The sequence below is a fragment of the Pipistrellus hanaki genome, assembly GCF_964339955.1.
Source record: "Pipistrellus hanaki genome assembly, chromosome: 13".
Taxonomy (NCBI): Eukaryota; Metazoa; Chordata; class Mammalia; order Chiroptera; family Vespertilionidae; genus Pipistrellus; species Pipistrellus hanaki.
The window spans coordinates 34,930,838-34,957,973 of NC_140515.1; the positions used below are offsets into that span (position 1 = coordinate 34,930,838).

A 27,136-nucleotide genomic window follows, 5' to 3' on the forward strand; every position below is an offset into this window, starting at 1 on the left:
ATTACTAAGTGAAGGAAGCCGGTCTGAAAAGGCTACATACCACATAGTTGCAGCTGTTGGGCATTCTGGAAAGGCAAAATTATGAAGACAGTAAAAAGATCAGTGGTTGTCAGGGGAGGAAGGGTGAGGAGAGATTAAGGAGTAGACAGCACACAAAGGATTTTTAGGGCAGTGCAAATACTCTATAATGGTGGGCATGTGATTAAGAATTTGTCCAAACCCACAGAATGTATACCAAGAGTGAACCCTAATGTAAATTATGAGCTATAGGTGCCCATGTGTTACTCTGGTAGGGGATTTTGATGATGGGGGAGGTTGCACATGGGTGGGGGCAGAAGGTATATGGAAATTTTCTGTACTTTCCTCTTAATTTTGCTGTGAGCCTAAAACTGCTCTTAAAATTCAGTTTTTAATTTAAAAAAAAAAGTTTAATGGGTAAATTGAATCTCATCAAAACTTTAAATGTTTGCTTGTAAAAGACATTGTTAAGAGAAAGAAGGGACAAGTCACAGACTGGAAGAAAATATTTTCAAATTATGCATTCAACAAAAAGACTTGTATGCAAAATGCATAAAGAAATCTCAATACTCAATAGTAAGAAAACAACCTCATTAAAACGGGCAAAAATGTTGAATAAACATTTCACCACAGAGTATAAACAGATGGCCAATAAGCACATGAAAGATATGCAACATCATTATTCACTAGAGAAATGCAAATTAAAACCACCATGAGATACTAGGACACACCAATTAAAATGGCTAAAATTAAAAGTACTGACAATACCAAGAGCTGACACCTCCGTATGGACTCCCAGAAAGTTCATTTTGAAACTTTCATCCCAGAATCAGAGGGTCTTCCCAATAGATTCCAGTGGGTCATTCTCTCTTCTCATTTGTATCCATCACCTTCAGCAGCCACCAGTGGAAGAGAATGAACACATTATTATCCTTTCTTTCCAGGTTCTATTTCCTTTTCCCTTCTTCCTCCCTGACTAGTTAGTACCAACGTGCCCCATGATGAGGCTTCCTCTGGTCTTGTCTTCATTTGTTTACATTCACAAGAAATCAGAAACTAACCTAATGTTTCCAATGCACAGGATCTGTATGCCAAAACCTTCACATAGTCTGTTCGCCTTATACCAGGAGTAACCGCATCTCTCAAGGGACCAGGCCACCAGGTAGCCTTCCCTTACCATGACTGACAGCTCTTCAACGTCAGCCGATCTGGGCACCTCCAGGCCTTCAGAGTGAGCCTGAATGAATGAGGCAGAGATGGCTCCAGAGTAAGCCATGGCAGAACTCCCAGGCGGGTGCCCCTGGCCCTGGCTATAGTGGAACCTTCTGAGCAGGGCCCTGTCCTAACACTGGCTGCTGTCCCCCCAGGCACTCACTGGGAAACCAGTACTTCAGCACACACATCAGGACGGCTTCTGGAACACTTAGTGATGCAGGGTGAGAAAGAGAAATCGCTGGGTGATCCAAGAGTAGGATGGAGTCGGGGGGAGAGGGGGAGAAACTCTGAAAGAAAGTCTCCATTTGTTGGAGGATATTGTCCAAGCGGGGGCTTCCTGATGACTCAGCTGCTCCTGTGTGGGGACGCTTCCCCTCTCCCAGCCAGCCCTGCCTGGGGAGAGAAGCCAATGATTTCCCACTCTCTCTATCAGGCAAAACAAAATTACGAATAAAAGGGTACATTTAAAGTCCCCTATTGTTTACTGGCTATTGAGAGAAAGAAAAAGATAAGAAAAGGTAGAGTAGGTGGACCCAGCAGCCAGCCATGGGAGTTTACTGGGAACTGTCATTTCTTGTTTCCTCCCCTTCCATGATGGGAGGTTAAGACAAAGCCCGTCCTTCCCATTTGGAAGAAGCAGCTTTGTTGCTTATTTTGTCAAAATAAACCCCAGGCCCCTTCAGGGCCCCCTTGTCCTTCCCTCCTTGGCTCTTAAAAGCCGGCCAATTTGCATGGGAGTGGGCCTCTCTGCTGTATCCCTCTTCCAGGCTCACTCTCATTCTCTTGCTCTAATTAGCAACTGCTTTTTTATTTTTGTATGCACATTCAAAGACAGAGATCAGGGGGAGAATGAAAGGGAGAAAGCAAAGGTCGGTGTGAAAGGAGAGAGCAGATGGCTTCTCCCTCACCCCCTCTGTGTACCCCGGCCCCCATGTTGGCAAACAACACACAATGTCTGTCTACAGAGCCCTTTGTGGTCTCAGCACACAGCTACAGGCAGGAAAGGAGAGTGTGGGGGAAAGGCCTGGAGATGCCTGGCCTCTGGGGAAAGCCAGGGTAGAGAGAGGACTGAGGCCATCAGCCCCTGGAATGTCCAGGGGTAGCCACCTCCTGGGTCAAGAAACAGTGGGTATATGATGTCCAATTGGCTTGTGTGCTGATACTATCAGCTCTCTGGGTAGTAAATCCACTGCCACCAGGGCTGCAGAAAGCCATTAGGGCGGAGGGGATCTGCTGCTTCTTTGGCATTGTTGGTTCACAGGGGCTCTCCAGGTGCCCAGGGCGGGGGCAGTAAGCGCACCGTGGTGGGGTTCAGAGGAAAGGGGAGTGGGAAGGCCAATCCCCAAAGATGAAACACGCTCCCAAATAACTGAGTTTTAATTAGAGGAAATTCTTAGGGAAGTGGGCAGATAGGTGGGCAGAGATTGCCTCAAAGAGAGAAGGGTGTTGTTACTCTGATTGGGTATGTTAAATTCAACAATGAACAGCTTTGGTTACTGGTCTTTAACTAGTAGCTGCCTTGAAAGGTTTAAAATATGTTAGGGGGAAAAAGGAAGCTTGAAAGAATTCTCATAAGCCAAGAATAACTGAGAATGGGGTAGAAGCAGCTGAAAGAAGCAGAGAATGCTTTAGAAAAAATAAGAAATAAGCACAAAGAAGCAGGGCATTCTACAGAGATACTTTGGGGGGGAGCTATTGTTCTTTTTAATAAACGATCTTATTATCGACATGTGTGATTATATATTAATTTTGATGACAAGAATTACTTTTGTAATATTTGCAATTGATTTCAATGATAAACATTGATTTCCTGTATTTTGCTACATGAAAGAATTCATTTTTATTGCAATTTGCATCGAGACAGTTTCCTAGGAAAAAAAAAATAAAAACAATGAATGGAAATAGCCATCCATTCATTAAAATCCTACCAATGAAATGTGCTTTCTCTCTTTTCTCTGTTCGAAGCAAGTCCAGAGAGAAGACAGACAAGATAATAAGACAAATCTGGCCAAAGACACAGAGGGGAAGGCAAACAGAACCAGTGAGAAAAGAAAAGCCCCATGTGATAAGGGTCTCCACATTCAAATGTAGCCATGTGTGTGACAAACTCAGAAACCAAACAGAAACTCTCACATCACCTAATTCCCAGAACAGGCAAAATTTTGGCTAAGTCCATGATTTGGCAGAGTTCTTGCATATTCCATACAATTTCAATGAGAAGCTCTATGCATCTTGTGCAGAGAGCAGATTGTCATTTTCCAGTTGGGAATCACACGTGGCACTGACCTTATGTCCTCTGTCAAACTGAGACATCACCACCAACCTTTAGTGAAAGGGTTTCATGACGCATGGGCTTGCGACCATTCTGTTGACTTTGTTCTGTGTGCGTGCACAATGTGTCACTCGATGGGACAACAGACAGACAAGGCCTCTGCCATCACCCGTTACTTCCTCCATCTGGTCCTGCCATCATCACCTCTGCTAGTGCATGTCCTGTCAGCAGTCTCACACCCGGTTCTCGGCTGGTTTCTTTGGAGTTTATGCTACTCCATGCTACTGGGAAGTTTTCTCACACATCCTAATGCAAAGCCTCTCTTCCTGCTCAGCTCACATCCTGCTTCCACAAATTTTGTTTTGAGTGTGTTTTGTTTTGTTCTCATTTAACAGATGGCCCAGAGCAAGCATTAGGGATGCAGAGAAGCATCAGGCGTGGCCCTGCCTATGCGGAGCTGGGAGGGGAGAATAAGACCAAGAGTGGGGCTGACAATGGAGGTGGAGGTGGGGGCGGTTCAACTGTACCTTCAATTCATTCTTGCCCATGAGCATGGTCACTCCATGAACTTCAAGTCTACCTGATCCCTAGCCAATTGGAAATGCAGATCAAACTCCAATGGCTTCCATCTCAGCCCAAATGGGATGCTGAAGGTTCAGCTCCCATCACAAATCATTGATGTGGCCCTACGTGAATCCTACCCTTCTCCAGCTGGGAAGGAATAAAGTATGGCCTTTCAGCACCAGTACCTGCTCCTGTCCTGTCCTATCTGCAGACCCTACACCTATCGCACTCTGAAAATGCCAAAATAGGTGCATGGTGTTTACTAGCAGAGCCTTGGAGTCCTACGTTGTATGACCTTGGCAATGTTACTTGAGTTCTCTGTGCCTCAGTATCTTCCATTAAAAAATGAGGATCGTAGTCTTGTGTACCTGATAGGGCTATTGTGAGGATTTAAGAGAGGGTGTAAGAAAAGAATTTGCAAAGCATCTGGTATGTAATGAGTGCTTCATAAATGACAACCACGCAAGCTGGAAGCCAGTCCAGGAACATTCGCTCCATGTCCACATTATAACCATTAACATGATCTGACAAGGAAGAACGGGACTGCCTCCTTAGCCCAGGTAAACAGGGTAAGTCAGCATTCTCTCCAAACATCAGTCATTGCATGTTATCTTGATTGCTTTTTTTGCCAAATCTAAACACCAGAGTTTTAATTTGTTGTTTTTCTTTAAGTTGACTCTTTTTTTTTAAGTTGAATATGTTTACCTTAATGGAAAGAAGGAAGAGAGGAAGGGAGGAAAGAAGAAAGGGGAAGGGAGGGGAGAAGACAGGAGAGGAGCAGAGACAAGAGGAGAGAGAGAGAGAGAAACTAAGGCAAGTAAGAGAGGTAGGAAGTCTATGGCCCAGACAGATCGAATTGTTGCAGAGTTAGAAGACAAAAATAAAAAGAATGGAGGCAGTGGGCAGCAATCCAGGGTTAAGACAACACTCAGGGCTGTAGGAAGGTGTGTGCTTCTGGCTGGGGCATACTAGTCAAGGATAGGGCTGACACTGATTCAGGGAGGCTGGGGAAGGGATGGCAGGTCTGGTGAGAGTATGTTTGTGCAGAAGATATGAAGAGGAGGCTGGAGGGAGGAAGGGAGGGCTAAGGGCTGGTGACAAGAATGGGTGGCTGAGGGGGAGTCACCAGGGTGAGGTGAGGCCTCAGGCCTCAGAGGTAAGCTGGGAGAGTTAAAGGGAGATGTGAGACTGAGCCAAAGAGCTGAGAAATGTGAGGGGCAGAGCAGGGAGCCCAGAATAGGCCCTGGGGCAGGAAAGGAAGGATGGGTAAGCCAGGTGTGTTTCCCACTAAACTAGGCTGGGCCAGCTTTCCTGATGGACCACGAGAATGGCATGGCCTTTCCGTGCCATCTGTGGACCCTTCACCTACCACACTCTGAAAAATGCCAAAATGGGTGCATGGCATATACCAAAAATACCCTGTAAGACAGATGGATAAAGAACATATAAATGGTGGATTGCAGGGCAGGAGGGGATGGGGAGAGAAGCAAGTGAAGAGTGGACTACATCAAGGACTGAGAAAATGCCAAACTTCCTGCAACATGCAAATTACCTGACTTAATGATGTGTTTTATAGGAAGGCTTGTGTCTCAACTCCTGAGCAGGGCAACTCATGGAACTCTGCCATGTTTCAGTGGCCGTCATAGTAAGACAAAGGCAAATTGAAACCGCAATGGGATGCTGGTTTTCATCTCTCAGATTTGCAAAGATAAAAATGATTGATATTTTATTATCTTGGCAAAGGGACAGGGAATAGGAACTCTTACACTGTTGGTGGGAGCAAAAATTGGAAGAAAATGCCTTTGTCGGAGGACCACTTGGGAATATCCATCAAAATTAAATATTTATATACTCTGATTCAGCACTTTTACTTCTAAAAATCTATTCATCCTTAGCTGTTAGAAAAGCGCTTTGGCACATAGAAAGTCCTCAATACATATTCATTGAATAAATTAATAAATTTGTCTCACACATATGCTCACACTTAAGTGCGAAGATGAATGCACACAGATGTTTGTTGAAACATTGTTTAGAAATAAAGAAACAGAAAACAACCTAAATGTACATAAATGAAGGACCAATTAAATAAAAGTACATCCATCCAATGGAATACTAACAATCATTGGAATGAATGAGACAGATTTCTGTGTAATAAAACCCAATTACTGTAAACCTTCATTGCTGAGTGAGAAAGGGGGTGGGGGAACTAGGTGAAAACCCTGTGCATTTTGCCCCAGTGCAGGTGGGAGAAAGGTATGTCTATATTTTGAGTGTGCAAATACTTGCACCCTCTCTGCAAGAGCCTGTCAGAAACTGTAACTGTGTGGGACCCTGGTGAGGACCAGAGTGGAAGGGAAATTTACTTTTTCTATGCATTAACTATTCAAAATATGTTTTAAAATATATTTGTATTGATTTCAGAGAGGAAAGGAGAGAGAGAGAGAAACATCAGTGGTGAGAGAGAATAACTAATCAGTTGCTTCCTGCTTGCCCCACACTGGGGGTTGAGCCCACAATCAACGCATATGCCCTGACTGGGAATCAAACCAAGACTTCCTGGTTCATAGGTCGATGCTCAAACACTGAGCCACACTGGCAAGACCCAAAATATTTTTAAAATAATAACAACAAAAGGTAACTTGGGATGAGAGAGATGTGCACAAAAGTTCCACCTCAGGAACTCGAGCAGAGGGCTCCTGATTCATTTCAATCCCGGGAAGCAGGGTTCAGATATGAACGAGGCTGCCTCAGGAAGTCTGACTGTCCCATCACTTGAGGTGTCTAAAACTGGGGGAAAGCAAAGAAAGTGCCATCCAGGGGGCTGGACTCCCTGTCCTCAGAGGTCTCATCTAGCTGGGAGAAGCCACCCTCCATTGGTTCCACGGGTCCATAGAGCCCCATGTGGTCCCCTTGCCCTCTGGACATTGCAAGCACTTTCTAAGAGCTAAGAATGTAGCAAATTCTTAGAAGTCAGAGTGTTCAATCTGAGTCCACAGTATGAAGGGCTTGGCAGTAGTAGGTGCCCAGGAAGTACCTGAAGAAAGAGTGGAACAAGGACCACTCACTGCACAGGAACTCCTGAGTGGAACCCATCCTGTCTGGAGAATTGGAGCCAGAACTGTGCAGGGACATGACCAGAGTAGGCCCCCAAGGGTCTCACACCCAGAAACCAGGGAACTCCAGCCCCAACTAGAAATGTGTGCCCATGGGGTTGGGAGTCTATTCCAGACAAAGGCCAAGAACAAGCCAGAAACCAAAGTGCTATGTCCTTGTCCAGCCCTTTTTTTAAACTGGGTTCTACTCTCAATGGAAACACTCAGGGGGGGCTGGGCTGAGCCTTCCCTGTCCATGCATTTCTGTCCTGTGGTTCCAAAATGCCTCTTAAGGCTCCCCACAGTGTCCCCTTCTCCTCACCAGCCTCTCCAGGGCCTGATGTGGCTGAGCTGATTTCCTCCTGACCTACCTGTCCACAAGAAAATGCATGTGCACACACACACACACACGCACACTGGAAGATGAGTCCAGCATACCTGTAAACATGCAGATTCATCCTGGGTAGACACACAGGAAGGCGGGATGCTCTCTGCCATATGGGATAGATCCTAGAGCAGACCCAGGCATACTCCTCTGTAGTAAGCTGCATCTCCCCAGGATCTGCCTGCTTTGCCTTATTCATTGGCCCTCAAACAAAAGTGAAGGGCTCAGCTGCCTTCCCAGGTAACTGGAACTCAAGCACTTAGCTCAGCCAGCAAGGGAGAGTGTAGACAAGACATCTCCAGGCAGAGGCCCCTCCTGTAGGGAAAAGCCAACACTGCCCCTCTACCAATGTCCCTGTCTGAGCCCTGTTGGCAAAATAAGGCTTATTCCTGGCGATTTGCCCAAGTTTGGGATGCTTTCCTTCTCCACCTGCACATGATAGACCCTTTTAGGTCTTCTTTGCCCACACTGCCTTGAGGGACAACTGAAGTCCAGGAGCACTGGGCACTGTCAGCCCAGCTTGTCCATGGCCACAAGCAGTGGAAACGGAGCTCGTGCCCTCAGAGTTCCCTGGGGCCCAGAACTAAAGGACCCACTCCAGTCAGGCTCCGACTCAATATGACTTCTCATCTCCATGCTTCAAACCAGGAGAGAAAGTTGGTGCATATAGATGTTTGTGCTCAAGTTCTGAGGAAGGAAACTACCCAGCTCCAGAACGAGACAGGGACAAGAAAGCAAAAGGGGCAAGTCTGACCACAGCGCTGCCTGAGCTGGGATTCAGCCCTAGAGGCCCTTGCTGGTCCTTGATGCGAATTAGACAGCCAAAGCCAGGCCTCCAACCTGCAGCCTGGCCACCTTCCCTTGGGCCTTTTCTGTAAGCACAGAGCCCTAGACAATACCCTTCTCAGGGAGCTTGGGTCACCCACTGGGACACCGTGTACCCTCTGGATAGCTTATAGGCCAGTCAGTGTTTCAGAGCATCTGGAGAGAGTACTTATCCTGGAGAGGTTCAATGGAAGATGGTAATAGTTGACACAAGCTCTGTGTTATATAGTGTGGAAACCTACAACCACACAGCATGACTCCAGCGAGTGCCTGGACCCCAAGGAAAATAAGGGACAGCACAGACACAGAGAGAATTCATGAGAGAACTGCTGGTAGAGGTTTGATATTTCTGAAAATACATATTTGCCTCTCAGGAGAGTTAATTTCAACAACATCCAGTCCCAGAAGCAGAGGCAGATGGTGGCTTCCCCAGACCTGGGTTCTAATACCAGCTGTGATGTCAACTAGCTGGGGCTCCCTAGACTGCTTCCCAGAAATGCTTTCTGGCTACCTTCACTCTATGGACAATGAAGCAGTCAGAATAGATGATCTCTCAGCATTCCATACACTCTCACCCCAGCTTGGACAGTTTCAGACTATACAGCTCTTCATGGGCAATGAGGGTGCAGTAAGTGGTGGCACCAGGGCCCTACCTACATAGCCACCCTGTGATGTTTTTACTACCCACACCATCTCAGTAATGACCAGAGCGTACCTTCATTGTCATCTTTGATAACATATATTTGTTAAGTCATGGGCGCCCCACCCAGGGGAGGTCTCATGCACAAAATATTGTCAAATTATTCTCAGTAAATCTAGCAATGGCCAGGGTGAATCCTGATTGGTTAGTCAACACCAATGGAATTTTGGTGCTTCTACCCCTCTCTTTCAAAGGCAGAAGGGGCAATGTCGAGCTTCCCCTTTCCTTGTCCTCTTTCCATCCTCTGCCACCACCAGAGCCTGGGACTGAGTCCCCATGCCCAGCATGCAGGAGTCAGTGTGGCAGAGGGCCATCCTTCCAGCTCTGTTTGCTGTTGCTCCTGCCATGTCACAGCCCATTACATTCGGCCAATTACATCAGATTCCTCTCTGGAGAGAGCTGGGCAGGGCCACCATGAGGAGCAGAGGAGGCCCCAGGGATTTGTAAATGAAGTACCCTGTAGGGAAATCCTATTATGAAGCTCATCTTACAAGGCTGTGGTATTAATGACCTTGGCCTCCCAGGGCTCTGGGCCCTGAGCAGAACTGATCTCCCAGGGGCTTAAGAGGAGGCTGCCTGGGCTGTGGCCTTCCTCTCACTCACCAGCCAACTGCAGAAGGACCAGAGAGAGGAGAAAGCATTCCTCAGTACTCAGTAACCCTGAATGCACTGCCAGCAGAGTATACACACACACACACACACACACACACACACACACATGTTCCCCACTCCCTCAGGGTCCCACCTTCTCTTTCAGCATCTAGGATGAGGAGGCAGGTGGAGAACCAGAGCTGGGACCAGCAACCCTAAGGGAGAGCAAAATAGACCCTAGAAACTTCTTTCTCCAAGAGGAGCTAAATTAGACACATTTTTCTTTACCTTCGAATCCTGCAGATTTTTCATCTCAACTCCCCCAGGCTTATAAATCGTCTCATCTGGGCTGCTCAAGTTGACAAAGGCACCAAAACTGTTGGAAGGTGCAAAATGTCCCTTGGGTTTCCAGGCATGAAAGAATTTACATGTAGGTGGAAAATTATCAGGGGGAAAAAAAAAGTCCACTTTGGGGAGAGGAGAGGAGTGAAGAAGAAGCTGCAGAAGAAGAGACCTCTGAGGAGAAGGCAGGGAGGGTCTGGCCTGAGGAGCGCCATGGAGGCAGTGACCCAGAGCACTCAGGCCCAGCTTGGGTTTGTGAGAGACACATGATGAGTGGGAGGCACACGCACTGGGAGATGGGCAAAACAGGAACTGCTGTTCTGCTTTAAGAGTTGTCCAGGCCTGCCAACATCCAGAGTTGGCTCGGTCCTAATTAACTTGAGAACCCCTGGGAAGTCCATGTGGACTCCTGGGTACAGAACCTGGACCCTCAGCCCCAACTCTGCTTGGCAGGCCCTGAGCAGGGCATGGAAATCCTGCAGGTTTGATGTGCCCTTGAGCACAGGGGTAACCTCCACCCACTGCTGTTCAGAGGACAGTCCCAAGTAAACAGGTGGTGATGGCCAGCTGCAGGGAAGGCTGCTCTTTTCTGAGTCCATTCGCAGCTTCCTGTTCCTGCCTACTCTGCCCTCAGCCCTTCTTAGGCTGTAGCAGCTGAGGTCCCATGTTGACAATGTCTGGCCTCATCAAAGTCCCAAGGTCCTCCCACGGCCCCCACCCCTTACTTGAGGTGCGGGGATGCTCTGAGCATCTTCTCCCTGTTGGCCTGCAGGATCCATGATCAGTCCACCAACCTCCAGCCTGCCCTGCAGTCCCTGCTCCCAGACCCCTCTTATATCCCCTCAGGGATCAGGTCCACCCTTTCTGCACATTCCACAAGCCTAAGGACGCCTACAGTAACCTCCTTTGAGGCCCCCTTCTTCTCAACTCCAGCTACATAGGAGGTCCTAGTCTGAACCTAGCACTCAGGATTATCAGCCTGGGCCCCCACCAGACCCACCCAACAGAGTCTCAGAGGGGACATCTGAGATGCCAATTTATAAAATCCTTCCTGTGAATTCTCGAGTCCACTCTTGGATCAAGAATCACTGCTTCAGAAGACCATGTTCCCTCTTGTGCTTGTGGAATATTCTTTTGCTTCTCAGACCTCCAGCTCACAAAGACTATCTGCCTAGACCACCTGCCTCGAAGCAGGCCTCATGAGCCACACCTTTCAAACGCATGTTCACTGATCCACTGACCTGGTGAGAGACAGTGGATCACTCCTATGTGCTGACTTCACTGGCCACCTCTTGACAGTCATGGAGCTGGACCTGAGCAGGTGCAGGTAGGTAATGACTGACATTCAGGGCTCCTGCGACCTGTGTCTCTGGGTAGGAATACCACATGCCAACTTCATTCTAGAGTCTTATTCCTTTAGTAACCAGAGGCCAATGGTGTGCTGGAGAGCTTAAGGGCAATGGCACCTGGCAACACATGGCATTGCCTGGCTTACAGAGCTGTCTCATCTCCATTATCCTACTTGGTTTTTCCACACCCTGAGAAGTGGGCAGAGGAGATAGGACTGTCCACAGTAAAGGACTTAACTAAAACCCACCAGAATTTCACAGCGAGGGAGGATGGTTATGTATAGCATTGTTATCTCCTGGCTCCTTACAGTGGCTAGAGTTGAAGGCTAATGAGGCAGCTCGTTCTGGTAGCTCCAGAAGACCTTCCATGCCTGGGAGGGCAAGCCATGCCCTCAGAGAGCACTCAGGGGCAGAAGCAGATCCAAACCCCATGGGCACACTGCTCCAGCTAGGATCTGGCTGCCAGAGACTGTCCCAGAACCTGAGACGTTACCTTGGGCACCCATATGGGATACTATAGCCCTTACTTTTCTAACTGACAGATAAGGGGCCTGCCTGGGTCAGGTTCCCCCTAGCAACTGTCAATCTCAGCCCCTCCTGCATCCCAGAGACCAACATCAGCTCACAATAGTTTAGGGTCCACGGCAGAGATGGCTTGTAGAGCACCATATCTTGGCCTCCCTGGCTCAGAGACAATTAAGCTATAGGGACCCACACAGAGAATCAATTTAGCCATCAACCTGAGCAGGGAAGGTGGCGGGGAAGAGGGGTGGGTTAGAACAAAGCCAGGATTTCTCATTAATCCACTGTGCCATAAGCATGAAACTGGAACTGGGGACAGATGGCCATTTTCCTAGTAATTAACAGTTTCATAGAGACAAATGCGTGATGGGGTCAGAGTTACTGGTGAGGTCAGCTGGCTGCTGGGATTCTCTGCCTGATGGGTCCAACCTGTGTGTGCAGAAAGGGTGAGTCATGAACAGGCCTTAGAGACCAGCAAAGCCATGGAGCCCTCAGGAACATGTGTGAGCCACTTGCCCCCCTCATCCCTCTCCCCACAGCTTCCTCTGCTTGCCCCCATCCTCTTCCCTTCCTCGTGCCTCACAGCAGAAACAGCTCTGGGCCAGGACCACTCTTCCCTGGCTGGGCTGCCTAATTGGTCTCCAGATGCTTCTGCACAACAAAGCGAATGGTCACCATGACTCTGACAAGAAGGCGTTCAGCAGATGCAAAGTGAAAGTCAGGAGAAGAGAGTCCCTGCCATCATGAAAGTCTGTTGTGCCAGAACAATAATATAAAGAATATTCTTCCTACTAACCTGTAGATTTCTACCAACCCATGCAAAGACTCACACTCAAATATCCAGAAAAGATAATGTATCATATCAACATTTCTGTGAATCACAGAATCACCCAGGCTTTGCCAGTCTGGCTCCAGGGCAACCATTCTCGGGTTTGTGTTGGGAGAGAGTAACTTGCCTTTTTATCCAGGACAGCTGATGGAGGCTCCCTGTTTCTCACTCACAGTGCCCTGGCATCCACTATACTCCATGCTCATGAGCATTGCCTGTAGTGCCTCAGGACTGCTGTGAATGGCCACGGTGCCTACCTGACAGCTTGAACTTCCCTTGAAGACACACCATGGTCCCAGTCACAAATCCATCCACATGCACTGCCCATCTCAAACCAAAGGGTGCAGAGCTCCCCAAGATAACCATCTGTGCCCACTGTCTCTGCACCTGCTCTCAGCCCTGGGAAGCGGGGTCTGGCTCAACCATCAAGGTTACCAGCAAAGCCAAGGGCAAAGATGCAGCTTAAAGTGGTGCAGACAGGGTGAAAAGGGGTTTCTCTGCTGGTCTAGGTCACTGAGCTCAGCCAGGCTGCTTGGCAGCGGGACCCATGACGCAGCCTGATTCCACTCTCCACTCTTGGAAATGTCACCAAAACGTGGCTGCCTATGCCACTGAAATGGCAATGGGATGGTGCCCTGGACTCCCGATTTCCTCCACACTCTAATAAGTTTGTGAGAAACAGTTTGTGAAATCAAGTCAGGTTCACAATAGCTTTAGATTAGGAATGTCCCCCAAAAGTCCAGAGCGGGTTGGAGGTGGGAGGCAGAATGGAAAGAAACCACTTGGATTTAAATATTTGTCTCCCCAGGCCTTCCCAGGACAACCACTGACAAGCAGCATGGACAGAACTCCCCAAAAGAGAAAAGTTCCAATTAGCCCAAAGAAATGAGCCTGTTCCCAAAGTCCCAATTAAATCAGAACCAATCAATGCTTGCTCAGGTTCCTGCCGTTTTGCTCAGGAAATAATCAGAGAAACAAGAGGCTCCAGCCAGCAAGTGTGGCGTGGCAGCCCTTTGAAGCCTGGAGACATCACCCACACTGTTGCAAGCTGCTGCATCTGGCAGCTGCTGCACCTGCCCCTTTAAGAATTCAGTCTGGTGCCTGGGTCCCTACTCAGACCCTGACAAATGCCAAAGAGGGCACCTCCCACCCCTCCTCCAACCAATGGGACAAAGAGGAGCGCTGTGGGACCAGGCCAGGCTGGTTTTAAAACTGTCTGCATTGATTCATCGCTTGATTTGGCATTCTCTCCCCTCTGCTTCCACACCATCCATCATGGGTACCATATCCAAGAAATCCAATAAAGACACAATGGTGCAGCTCTCCTCTCTCAGCAGGCCTCAGAAAGGCTATGTGAGGGCCCCGGCCCAGCCAATTAACTGAGTCCAAAGGATCGCAGAGCTGATGAGCATTAGCAATCATGTCTGTGCCTGGCACTTCGCCTGCAGGTGCCTGGGGAGCAAGGTGAGTGAGGTAGAAACACAGGGATGGCCGGGTGCTCAGATGGGATAGGGAGGATGACAGGGAAGACAACTGGCATGAGGCTCATGTTAAAGAAAGAGGAGCTACTACAGATCCCCTTCTCAAAGATGCCCCGAAGGACTAAGGCCACTGAGTGATAGGTTAGGGTCAAGATGGTCATTTCCGAGGTCCCTGTAGGAGACCTTGCTCTTGAAAGAGTCTGAAACTTTGAGGGCCACAAAGGAAACTTAATAAAGGAAAGCAGTTTTCTCTTTCCCAACTCTCTCCCCCAAGTTCAGCTCCCATGCAATTAGGCTGTGCACTCTCAACCAGTGGTCACCAACCTTTCAGACCTCAGGGACCACCAGAGGTTCATGGACCACTGGTTGGCAGCTGCTGCTCTAGACCAACTATAATATATCAAACTCATGGGCCATGGGCCACATGCCTCGTTTATTTGGCCCGTGTTAGCCTTTGAGTCTGACATGCTTGCTCTAGACTTTTCTGTTTACTCCCAGAGAAGAGTGAGTCGAGATCCAGCTCAGCACACAGATTGTCACCTATTGGACATATGCTCCTTTGGACTGAGCAGAGCCTATGTGAGCACACAGCACCATGACGCCCTCAAACTGCAAAGTTTGCATCACTCTGTAACATTCAGAAGCAAAGGTAATTCAACTCATGATAACATCTCAACCCATTCCAACAGCTTCATCTCCTTCTAGGACACACCAAAACTAGGCCCATCCCTGCCCCAGGGCCTGGCACTGAGCCCCTGGAGGAAGACAGCCAAGCCAGAGGGCTTTGAGTTAATGAGCTACAAGGGTCCAGTACCAAGTTGAGTGCTGTGGGAGCTGGACTGAAATAAACTAAAATATTTTCCAAATTCAATCATCTCTCAATTACCCTTGAGTGAACTGCCCATGGCAACCCAAATCCCAAATTCTCTATGCCTCAGAACATGGAGCTGGACATGCAGGGGTGTGTGTGTGTGTGTGTGTGTGTGTGTGAGAGAGAGAGAGAGAGAGAGAGAGAGAGAGAGAGAGAGAGAGAGAGAATGTCAATGTCCCAAAACTATATGTAACTGATGGTTAAGTTATTATCCATCATTTAGAATTTTTCCCACCTTTTCTCCTACCATTAATATGGACATTCTGGTTGGACACGATTAGAAAATCATCAGGCCTAGCATAGGGAATGAAGGTTACCCAGAGCTTTATAATATAAGAGCCACTGGGCTATTCTGTTCCTGTATAATCCAGAGCTCGAGACGGGAAACCTTGAAGACTTGGCCCTGCTCCAGTGGGCAGGAAACAGAGGTCTCAAGGGGTCTCTTACCCTTGCAGGCCATGCTGTTTTCAGCCTCATAGCCAGGCTTGCAGGTACAACGTCCGATAGGCACCATCCACTCCCCGTCCCCGTTGCAGTAGAGTTTGATGGGTACGTCTACTTCCTCAGCGTTGGGGATGCACATGCCCCGAGCAATCACCAGAGACGTGCTCTCTGCCCCTGTCATGGTCTCTGGGAACACGGCAAAGTTTTGCACAATGCTGGGACACTTTTTATAGAAGACACGGACAGAAAGGAGAGACATACAGGCTCCGTAATCCTGAAAAGCGAGGTAAAAACCATTTCGAGTAAGAGGCCCAAAGCTCCTGACTTCCGTGTTGACTTTCATCAACCTTCCCCCGAAGTCCACCTGGGAGAAGCTCTCGTCCGCAGCAATGGTGTCTACTTTGAGGTAGGGGGCCTCGGACCAGAAGGCTGACTTCTTGGTGGCAATGACGGAGTCAGTTTCATAGTAATACAAATTGAAGGTCTCTTTGCAGGAGCCTGGGACGTTGGGGAGGCTGCTGCAGTCTCTCACAGTGAATCGCATTTCCGTGTAGATGCGATGGGCCCCTCGCCGGTTGATGAAGGTGGTGAGCAGCCAGTTGTTCTGGTTGGGCTCGAACACGTTGCACACCTGGTAGGTACGGATGGTGTTGAGGTTTTCATCGTAGCCACTGACTTCTTCCCACTGTACCAAGCAGTCCACAGGCACACACATGGAAAAACAGAAAAATAGAAAGTGAGAAGATACAGAAAGGCAGTCAGAAGAGAAGCCTGGCAATGAAAGAGGGCCTTAGGAGCTCACCAGTCCACCTGTTTGACATGAGAAATGAACACATATAACCCTAACTTGCTTATAAAGGTGTCCTTTAAGTGGGCTTCAGAATATGCAGCCCACCCCCAAATAGAAAGGACTTTACTCTAGAGAGCCTCCCTTCATCTAACCCACAACTCTCATGCTGTGACTAAGGCTTATCACATCCACGGAGACAATCTGCAGGTTTAGCCCCACATGACAGCCAGGACAGTCTCCCACAGCCTCTACTCTCAATGGCCACTCTGTATATCAGGAGTGTGACCTCGTGACACCCCCACTTTGGAAATCCTAATTTCTAAACCTAATTAATTTATTGTGGTGAAGCTTCTTTATTATCTCTGAAAAGTATATGAATGTGAAACTTTTTCAAATTTCTCAGCAAATTTAGATTCTCATAAACTTGTGTTTTATAACTTCAACTCTTTGAAATAATTAGATCGACCATAAAACTGGTATGAGTAGGGGCTGCTGAGAGAGAAAATGTCCTTAATGGAGGAAATTAAGCTTCATTTTGCGCACATTTCAAGCAAAGATGTGATGGGAGAGAATGTGTTACTTAGGGAGTAAGGAAAGCTTCTTTATAAGGAAGACACAGCCAGGCTTTGTGTTGGAAAAGAGAGCTCTCGTTTTAGCGCCCTGTAAACTGGAAAAAGAAAAACAATGCATTTAGTAAGTGATATCTCTCAATCCTTCCAATAGTTCCCAATAGAACTAGATACTATTATCACCCATTTTCAGACAAAAATACATCTTATAATTCATCCATGATCACATGACCATAAGAAGTGATGGGGAAGAGAAGGGATAGAAAGCAATTATTTGAATGGTCAAAGAAATTCTCCAAATAACTTATTTCAGTAACAAGCAATAAGGCGGGGGAGGGGTCCATGAGGTTCTGGCTTTATTAACTGAATCCCTCGGGGCCAAGGGCCAAAGAAGAGTTACTGGGTCAATATTTCTTCCTATGCAGGGAAAGGAAGCAGCTGGGGTCACCCAGGACCCCAATCTCAAGAATTGGGGATATTCCCAGGAAGCTTCAGTGTGTTTGCTAAGTAAGGAAATAAGAGGGAGAAGAAATTCAACTTCCTAATGTGAACAGAAAAAAGTAAATTAAGATCCTTGACTATTTGGCAGTGGTGATAAAAGAAACCAAATCATGCCTATTTCTTTAAACATTGTGTTAACTCCTCATTATATACAGTGTGGAGTTGAAATATATAAGCTAGGATTCTTCATTAAAATAGCTAAAAGCCAATGATGTGCATGTGGGAAATATACTACAGTAGCTTTTTGCACAGAATTAACTGCCTATAGGTGCAGGAGGGCAGAGGCACAGCTGTTTTTCAAACATGCACCAGTTAGTTACCAGGTATAGAGAGCTGGCCCGGATCAGCCGGCCTGTAAAGTGACCTTGCAGCCACTCCTGCTGCCTGGCCCCTGACACGGAGGCATCTGAGCTGCAGGCTATCCATGGCCTGTCTTCCCCCACCCCTCCCAGCACTCTCAGGGGGGCAGTTCTCTCCCGACGCTGCAGTCCTTGGTGAGCTCCATCAGTGACCCTTGCACACCTCATGTGGACTTTGCTTCCTTTCTTACTGATGTCGAGGAACTACTGTTTATTCCTTCTTTAAGACTGTGTGCTATGTTCTATTTAAATGTGTTTGCTAAACTTACGTTCTGCTTGCCTGGTTGTCTGCAACCAGAAAGCAAATACATTAGGGAGAAGAAATAGCTGGCGGTTGTTTTTGTTCAAATTTTTCAGACCTCTCTCCCTTTTCATGGCGGTTTTGAAATCGTTTTCTCCCGGTTGACCCCGCGTGACCTTTGAGGGAAGGGCAGGTTTATTTTGCTGCTCTGTAATTGTTTAAACACAGCAGGTCTCATGATCCATATTTCAGTTGTGCTACAAAAGGTCTCAGCACGAACCGGCGGCTGCTCTGTCTATGCGCAAGTGAAGCCTGTGGCCCCCATTTAGTCTGGAGGCCCTGTCCCAGCCAGAATCCTTGACCCACCCAAGACTAATGCAGTTCTGCAGTGTGAGAGCAAGACAGGAAGCCCACCTTTCAGGCTCACCTTAGCACTGAGAATGTCACCACCAGTAGGTTTTAAGTAGACAGAATGAGGATTTATACTCTTGTGGAGCGGGGATATTGAGAACATTTATCTTAGAAAACGACACTGATTGGTATTATAAGACCCCACAGAGGTAATTGTTTCAAACATTAACCTCTCTGGGCCTCAGTTTTCTCATCTGTAAAATGAGGAATCATACTGGGTGACCTCGAGTCATAAAATCCTACCGATCTAATTGATTCCATGACAACTCCTAAGGGAGCGATCAAAGCAAATTAGGGGGAATACAGCCGCATATTCGCAGGGAAGGAGTAGAGAGAAATAGAGAGAAAGGGAGTAATGCCCTGGTGTTTGGAAAAATGCCATCACAGAGTTTTACATTCATTTCTTTCCCTGTTTCATTCTTCTCCTGCCAGCGGGTGCTACCGGGGGTTGCAAAGATAAGCGATCAGATTGGGCTAGAGGAGTTATAAACGCTTTCCAAGCAAGAGGCAATTAGGATCGGGCACACTGAAAAAAAGAGAAGATTTGGTAAAGGATGGAAAGGCATCTCAGCAGGGAGGGACAAACATTATTTGTTTATGATACTTGGCATCAGTTTCGTGGCTTTATCCCTTATGCATTCATCAATGAAAAAATATTTACTGAATGCCAACTTTATGCCAGGCATTCCATTAGCCACTGGGGATACAGCAACATGAAGCTTATAATCTAGTGAGGGAAACAGAAATTAGAGAAATGGTTATTAAAATAACTAAATAATTACAATTGTGCTAACTGCTGTGAGTGAAAATCACAGGGTGCCAGGAGAGGAAGTGTACCTGATATACGGAGGAATGTCAGGGAAGACCCTCCGAGCGGAGAGGGAATGGATGGGTAGAAGTCAGCCAGGTGTGTGTCTATCGGGGCCGAGAGGGGCGGAGCAGCTGGGCCTGGGAACAGCATGTGCAAAGCCTCTGTGATGGGGAAAGGTGCCAGTGAAGAAGGAAGACTGCCTAACAGAAGAGTCATAGAGATCTGCAGGTGGCAGGAAGAAGACGAAGGGATGGTGTCCTCCCATGGAGAACTTCTGAGTTTCACCTTGAGGGTAACTAGAAGTCATGGATGAGTTTCAGGGAGGAAAACTAAAGGTGATTAGAGCTGAGGTTTCAAAAGATTTCTCTGAAGCAAAGTAGAGACTGTGCAGAAGGGCAGCTTGAGTGCATGAGCAGGGCAGCTGGATATCACTTCAGTGGTCCAGGCAAGAGATGGTGATATGGGTTGGGCCAGGCTGTGGAGGTTAGAAAGATATTTGGGGGCAAAATCTCCAGGTTCTCACTGAGCTGAGTGTGTGGGAGCTGAGGGGGTAGTTTAAGGTGGAACAGAGCGAGACTGGGTTAACCTGATCCAAGGAGCTATGTGTGCCCTTAACATTCTTCCTTACATCCTGCTTCCTCAAAGCTCAGGCTTTGAGCTATGCTATGTCCCCAGGCACACCACTTTCCAGATTCTTCATAAAGAGACATTTATCACTCTTGATCTACCCCATAGATGTCCAATTTCCTATTCAGGATCCAGTTTCTTTTAACCAAGGTCTGTATTATCCCCAATTCCCCTGACACACCCACTGCTCGCCCAAAGGTCTCCATTCAGTAGCAGTTTCTCAGCCTCCACTCTCAGACATTTGACACATTGCTTCCTGTGTTCTTTTCTGTAATTATCTCCTCCCATTAAAACAACAAAACACCGTGATTTGCTTATCAGATTGGCAAAAACTTAAAAAGATGAAAGATCAAGTCTTGGTAAGAATGTGGAGTACAAAGTTACTACGCAAGGCTGCCACCACCTCCGGAACTTCAAGCATGTCCAGGACACCTGGAGGCGGCCGGCCTCTGAGGGTCCAGGGCTACGGACAATATGGCAGCTTTGCTCTGAGTGGGGCCTCTAGGAGCTCTGCACAGTCACGGTGGAAAGAAAAGCCATGAACTGGGATTGAAATTCTCACCAGCCAGTGGGATAGGAAGCTCAGAATCTGAAATAATTTGACAAAAAGCAAATAAGGCCCAGGACATTTCCTGGACGTCTTGATTTGTGGAGTAAGAGTGACAATGCTGCATGCCAACCTGGGGGTAGCCTTCCCTTTTTGATGGTCTCATCTGGGATTTTACTATGGCGCCCTTTGTTAATGTCCATTGACGAGTGAATGCATAAGCAAAATATATGTAGGCATATAATGGAATACTTTTTGGAAATAAATGAAAGAAGGAACTATTGACACATGCAATACCATGGATAAACCTCTAAAACATTACGTTAAATGAGAGAAGCCTGACTCAAGAGTCCACATATTATATGAGTTCATATACATGAAATATGCAGAGAAGGCAAATCTACAGATGGAAAAGTACTAATTTTCCCTACCACTGGATGTAGGAAGGGGAAGTGACAAAAAATGGGCATGAAAAATCTTTTTCTTTTTTTTTTTTGGAGGGGGGGGAGGGTGAACTTACTGAAAACTGTTGAATTATACACTTAAAATGCATAGATATTATAACATGTAATAGCTCAATATATCTGTTATCTGAGCTTCTTCCAGCCTATACCTTGATATCTCAACATGCTGATGTGGCCCCCATCCTCCATGAAAGCCTTCCCTCAGCAACTTTGTGCCCCTGCCCATCCCATCCACTGAGCCAGGGATGCCCTTCTCACCCCTTTAATACCTGTATCCCAGGTGACAAATATTGGCTTCGTCTAGTTGGTTTGTAGATGAACACCTGATACCTAAGTTGGGGCAAAGGTGGCATCTAGAGCAGGCACATTAGCCAAGGAAGCATCCCTGTCACTGATGCTGGGGGTCTGGGGAGAATCAGGAGAGCGGTTCAAAGACAGTATCAGAATCTCAGGCCCAAAACCCCAGTCAAAAAACCACTTGATTGTCTAATCTGGAGCCAGGCAGGAATCAGGCCAAAAATGCCTTCCACATCCAACACACCAGATTTATCACCACAATTTGCCATTTTTCCCAGAACAATATTCCTCCTACCTGGCCTCTCTCTCGCATTCCCACGGACATGTATTGGCATTCCTTTCTGCCTGGGCTCATGCTCTGGCCTGCTGTTTGGTAAAAAAATTTAATGACAACAGACCAAGCAGGAGATGGCAGGGGCTCAAACACGGACCATATCCTCTCACATCTGAACACTGAAACCGTGTCCATTTCTGCCCCTCGATGTTGTCACTGATGTTCTCATTGGCTCCGACACTTTTCTTCTACTCCACCCTCATTCCTTCTCAACTCAGAACCAGAGGATAACAGATCTGGCTAGAAGCCACCATAGATCATGTTGACCAGGAACTTTTGTTGACAAATGGGCACACTGAGGCCCAGAGACGTTCAATAACTGGCCCGGAATCAGGCAGCCTACGGGTGGCTGAGCCAAGCTCTCTTCACAGCTCCCTCCTTGTAGGGGCGCCAGTCTCATTTCCTCCCTGATGCCTTCCCAGCTTTTACTCAGCAACCATTTTCCGGAATGCCTTAAACATAATTGCACTTATTCCACACAATTTAGCATTTGATAATAACACTGTTCTGAACTATTCCTTAATTGCTTTCTGTGTGTGACTCTGGATTGTGATACCAGGCTGTGAGCTCCTTGAGGACAGGGAATTATGTTTTGACTAATTTATTCATTTCAACAAGCGAAGTAATTCCATACATTTAGCTTTGCAACACTGGCATTACAGCAATGGCATGTTTATTCTGTAATGTCTGGGACCAGTGAAATCCACAGGTTTCTTGGGGCACTACCCTCACGCACGTCTTCTCTCACTTTTTTTCATCCTGCGTGATCTCATCCACACACAAGGCTGCAGCCACCAAGGGGTACATCACGGACCTCTCCTTAATGCCCCACACTTGTTTATCCAGCTGCCTCTTGGGCAGTTCCTGAAAATCACCTTGTTTTCTTCAGTTCAGCTGTCGGCTCACAAACCAACCCTCCAGGGGAACTTGCCCCTCGAGGGCAAGACTGTGATGGGGACCTCTCCATATTCCCATGCCTAGCCTTCCATACATCTGGCAGGTTGAGGGGATGAGCAAGGCCCTGGTCTGTACCTCAGCTTCTCTGCCTCCGCAACCCCTGGTCCTTCACTGGGGATGTAGGCGGGTGCCACCAGGTTCACTTGTTCCTGGAAGAAACCTTGCACAACCAGCAGGATATTGAGAGCCTTTGAAATGGCACAATTCGTGATGCAAATGGACCACCTGCCCCTGCACTAGGCATAAGAAGGAAAACAATAACACCCATTGGAAAGCACTCACTCAGGCTTTCAGACCAGCACTTGGATGTCTGAGGAAGACACCTAAAGGTTCCTCTGGACCTAGGCTTGTTTGATTTGCTTGTTGGAAGTCAAAGCGTGCAGGGCTGTTGCTCAGGAGTGACCCAGATTGCCATTTACATTTGGACAATGCTATTGACTATTTGCAGTCTGGCTGATTGTGTATGTGTGTCTAAAACATGCTGTTCCCATTCAAAATCACTGCCATAAACTCCATCAGCACTGCCTTCTAGAGACTCTCACCCATTCTCTGTCCTCCAAGGGTGGATCTGAATTTTGGAAACGGGCAAAGGTCACCTGGAGCTAACTCCAATGAGTCAGTGAATAAGCCAGCTAATACATAATATTTCTTGGTCAAAAATGAAGAGCCACACTAACGAGGGTTTGGCTCAGTGGATAGAGTATTGGCCTGTAGACTAAAGGGTCCCAAGTTCGATTCTAGTCAAGGGCATGTACCTCGGTTGTGAGTACATTTCGAGTAGGGGGTGTGCAGGAGGCAGCTGATTGATGTTTCCCTCTCATCGATGTTTCTAACTCTCTAAAAAAATTAATAAAATATATTTTAAAAAATGAAGAGCCACAATAAAATGAAGTTAAGAGAAGTGGGCTGATTTCACTCTATGCCTCTGAAGACAGTTCCAAGCCTGGGTCTGGAAAGATCTGGGATAGCTGGCCCCTTCCTGGATGGCTGCAGCCTCTCCAGCCAACCTAGCCCTCTCCCAGAACACCCAATAACCACCATGATGATGAATCATAATAACTGTAAGGTTTGAGGCACAAGAAACTGACCACCAAGACATATTAAAGTAAGGTGACCAGATGTCCCACTTTTGGCAGGACAGTCCTAATTTTTAACAATTTGTCCCGTGTCCCATGGCACTTTTAAATAGTCCAAAAGATTTAAAAGAATCTTTCCAAAAATTAGGACTTTTTTAAAACGCCGAGGGACGCGGGACAAATTGTTAAAAATTGGGACTGTCCCGCCAAAAGCGGGACGTCTGGTCACCTTATATTAAAGTAAAGTTTATTCCCCAGTAATGAGTGGGATTCATTATGGAGGTAGAGAAATCAGAATTAAAGGAATGGGGAGAGGAGAAAGGACCCAGCCAGGCTGCCTCCACAGATGGAGAGAGCAGCACGTGGAGGGTCCGAAGTGGGGGGGGGGGGGGGGGGGGCTTTTGAGGGGAGGAACAGGAAAGGGTTGGACCCAGGGTGGAACAGGAAGGGGTGGGCTCCAGGGCACTTGGGCACTCGCTGATTGGTAGTTGAATGTCTTGGGGATGTCTCTGTGGCAGATGCCAGTAATGGCAGATGCCATAACTCTGCCCACCAGTTGGGGGGGAGGAAGGATCTCACATTTGGTGGTCAGTTTCCTGTTTCTCAAACCTTAAAATAACCACCAGGAATAAGCCTTTTTCTACAAGGCCTGGCCAGGAAGAAATACTGCTATTTAAGATGATGTCAGAAATCATTGAAATTGTCTTTTTGGCTTCTATTAGCCCAAACAAGATCCCACTATTACATTTATTTCAAACCCAGCTCATTTAATTCATTTTGAAATCAAGAACTACTTACATCCCCAAACAGTGTTCTACCCTGTTTCCCCGAAAATAAGACAGTGTCTTATATTAATTTTTTCTCCCAAAGTTGCGCCAGGTCTTATTTTCAGGGGATGTCTTATCTTTCCATGTGCTAGGTCTTATTTTCTGAGGATGTCTTATTTTCGGGGAAACACGGTAGGTGTTGGTGACTCAGTAGTAATTAAGAGGCAATGTCCTTGCCCCCATGGGCCTTCTATTCTAATAGAGTGAACCAGAGGATGAACAAGCAAACAAACAAATAAAATAAAGTGGGATGGTGTTAAATACTATGATAAGCAGGTAAGGAGATAGTGAGTGACAGCCAGAAGTTGGGTCACCATGGAAGGTCTTTTTGGAGCAGAGATCTACGTGCCATGCAGGAACCACCAGCCAGGAGGGTACAAGAGGGAGGACCATCCCAGGTTCAGAGAACAACAGGAACAAACTCTCCTAAGCAAGAGTGTGTCTGACATCTTACCAAGAAAGTCTTGAGGCCAGCATGGCTGCCCGACTGCACAGAGCAAGAGGAACGTGGGAGGGGGTGAGGTGAGAGAGTTGCTGGGCAGGTGGGCCTGCACCTCTGCCGGTTATAGCTCTGTGACCACGACATCTTTCTGAGCTTCATTTGTCTACAAAATACTATTTACCTTGCTGGGTATCACGGGACTGAGGACCAGAAAAGTAACTCACCTAGTGTGGTGCCTGCAGATAACTACCACTCACTAAGTACCAATTATCACCACTACACTCAGCATCATCACTGTTATGTTAACCTGGGGATCCACCTCTGGCTGATGCACAGGGTGTGGAAATCACCTGCTTTATCTTAGATAAATAACTCCGCCCTTTCGTCAGCAGAACAAGGGCCACACACTGTCTCCTTACAGACCCAGAGGGAGCCAGCAGCCCCTCCCAGCTCCTATTGGAATGCCAGCTCTCTCTGGGCGGGCTTCAGGGTGGACTCTCTTCTCCCAACCAGGCAGTCTGTGGACCACCATCAGCCACCAGCTCGGACCACAAGGGGACAAAACTGGACACAGCTCACAGGCTTTGGTCCCCTTCGGCAGCCTGCATTGAGGCAGAAGCCGCTGTGTAAGGGAACCTGCTATCTCACAAGCAGTCCTTGCCCAGGGGGTCCATAAAAAGACTTCCATGGCATTGCTCAATGAGGGGAAACCCAGAGACAGGTTCAGGTCCCCTGGTGGAGATGGCTGCCCCTCGGAACAAGAAGCTCACTGAGGCTCAAGCAGTATGCAACCCCACCGAGCCTGCCGCAGGTGGCTTGGGCTGGATTGATCAGCTCGCTCTGAGGATGCAGCTCCTGTGCAGACGTCTGCCTGAGACTGAAAGAACCGGGATATTAGACAAGCTAGAGGGCTAATTAAAATGTGAAATGTGGTCTCTGGGCATAAATTCCTACAAGTCCAGAGGGATCTACCATTTAGTATACCAACCAAGCAAGGCAGCATTTACTCAGTAACTCCCCTGAGGACTCTGAGCACCAGCTCACCCCCTAATATGCTAAATTTACCTCCCAGATATACCGGCCTAGGAAGACACGAATGCCTCCCCACTCCCCATTCGTTACCATGGCCCCATGTGTGTGCGCCAAAGAGCTGGGCTCAGACTTGGGCCAGGACACTGCCTTGAAAGGACGACCACACTGCAGAGCAAGCATGTCAAATCCGTGGCCCGCAGGCCACATGCCTCGTTTATTTGGCCCATGTTAGCCTTTGAGTTTGACATGTTTGCTGCAGAGGCACAAAGCAATGATTCCTTATTTCCTCACTCACTCCCCAGGATGGGGGTGAGCAACACACCGAGAATATGGAAATAACCAGAATATAGAAAACACATATCCATGTGTCCCAGTGCAGTCTCCAAGAGTCTTCGCAAAATCATTTTGGAAACTTAGATGGTGGGAAAATGCAAGAAATGCCTTATTGAGGTGGGCGTGGGAGCAAGGGCCCCAAGTAGAATATGTCTGGATTGCTGGGAAGGAGGTTATAAAAGGGCTGGGATTAGGAAGCACTGCTGTCACCCGGCCTAACCCTAAACCCTGGAGGTCAGGATGATCCCTGGCTTAGCACAGGAGTCCCAGTCACAGACTCCGGAGTCAGCCTGACCCAGCTATGTGACCAGGGCGAGTCTTTAAACCTCTGGAGCCTCGGTTTCCTCCTCTAATATTATGTATCTACCCTTTCACAGGATGGCTGTGAAGGTTACGTGTGATAACACGTGGAAAGCAGTAGACCTGAGTGAAAGACCCCTGTGACTCAGTCACTATGGGTTTCGACCCTCCAGAAGCACATGCTTACTTAGCCTGTCTCTCTGCATGGTCACTGTCCCTCGGCGGCTCTCCTTCCATGATGTGTGATCTGTGACTCGCTCCTGTCTGCCTGGTTGTCTGCACCTGTGCACCATTTGCGATGTGTGCACATGTGCATGTGTGTGTGTGCTAGTGTGTGTGTGTATTTGTGTGGTATTTGTGTGGTATTTGTGTGTGTGTATGTGTGTAGGTGTGAGTGCTGGCTCTGGTCCAGGTGGCCTATGACTCCACCCATCAAATGCTGCATATGCTCTGCCCACTGGTCAGCTCTGTCCACTCCTGGCCAGAGTGAGCACTCCTCACTGCTCAGAGATGCCAGGGCCCTGGGCTGCGGGAGCCCTGTTCATCGAGGGCGAGGCCAGCCAGGCCCGGAGTCCAGATGGTGCACATCTCTCTACACCCTGATACATTTCACACCCAGGTCTCTGCCAGCTCGCCAGGCAAACACTGCAGGCTGGTGCCTCAGGAGGGGCTCCTTGTCCACAGCCCCAGGCCACTGTCACTTCCACCAGGAAGCAGC

At 47.8% G+C, this 27,136-nt stretch overlaps 1 protein-coding gene across 1 annotated transcript in view; it reads right to left on the minus strand.

The window, feature by feature from the left end:
- Positions 1-27,136, minus strand: part of EPHB1 (EPH receptor B1) — a 401,523-nt gene that overhangs the window by 242,893 nt on the left and 131,494 nt on the right. The window contains exon 3 of the mRNA XM_084902720.1: positions 15,504-16,185. Within this exon, the coding sequence (XP_084758846.1) occupies positions 15,504-16,185 (682 nt within the window). The remainder of the gene's footprint in view (positions 1-15,503; positions 16,186-27,136) is intronic.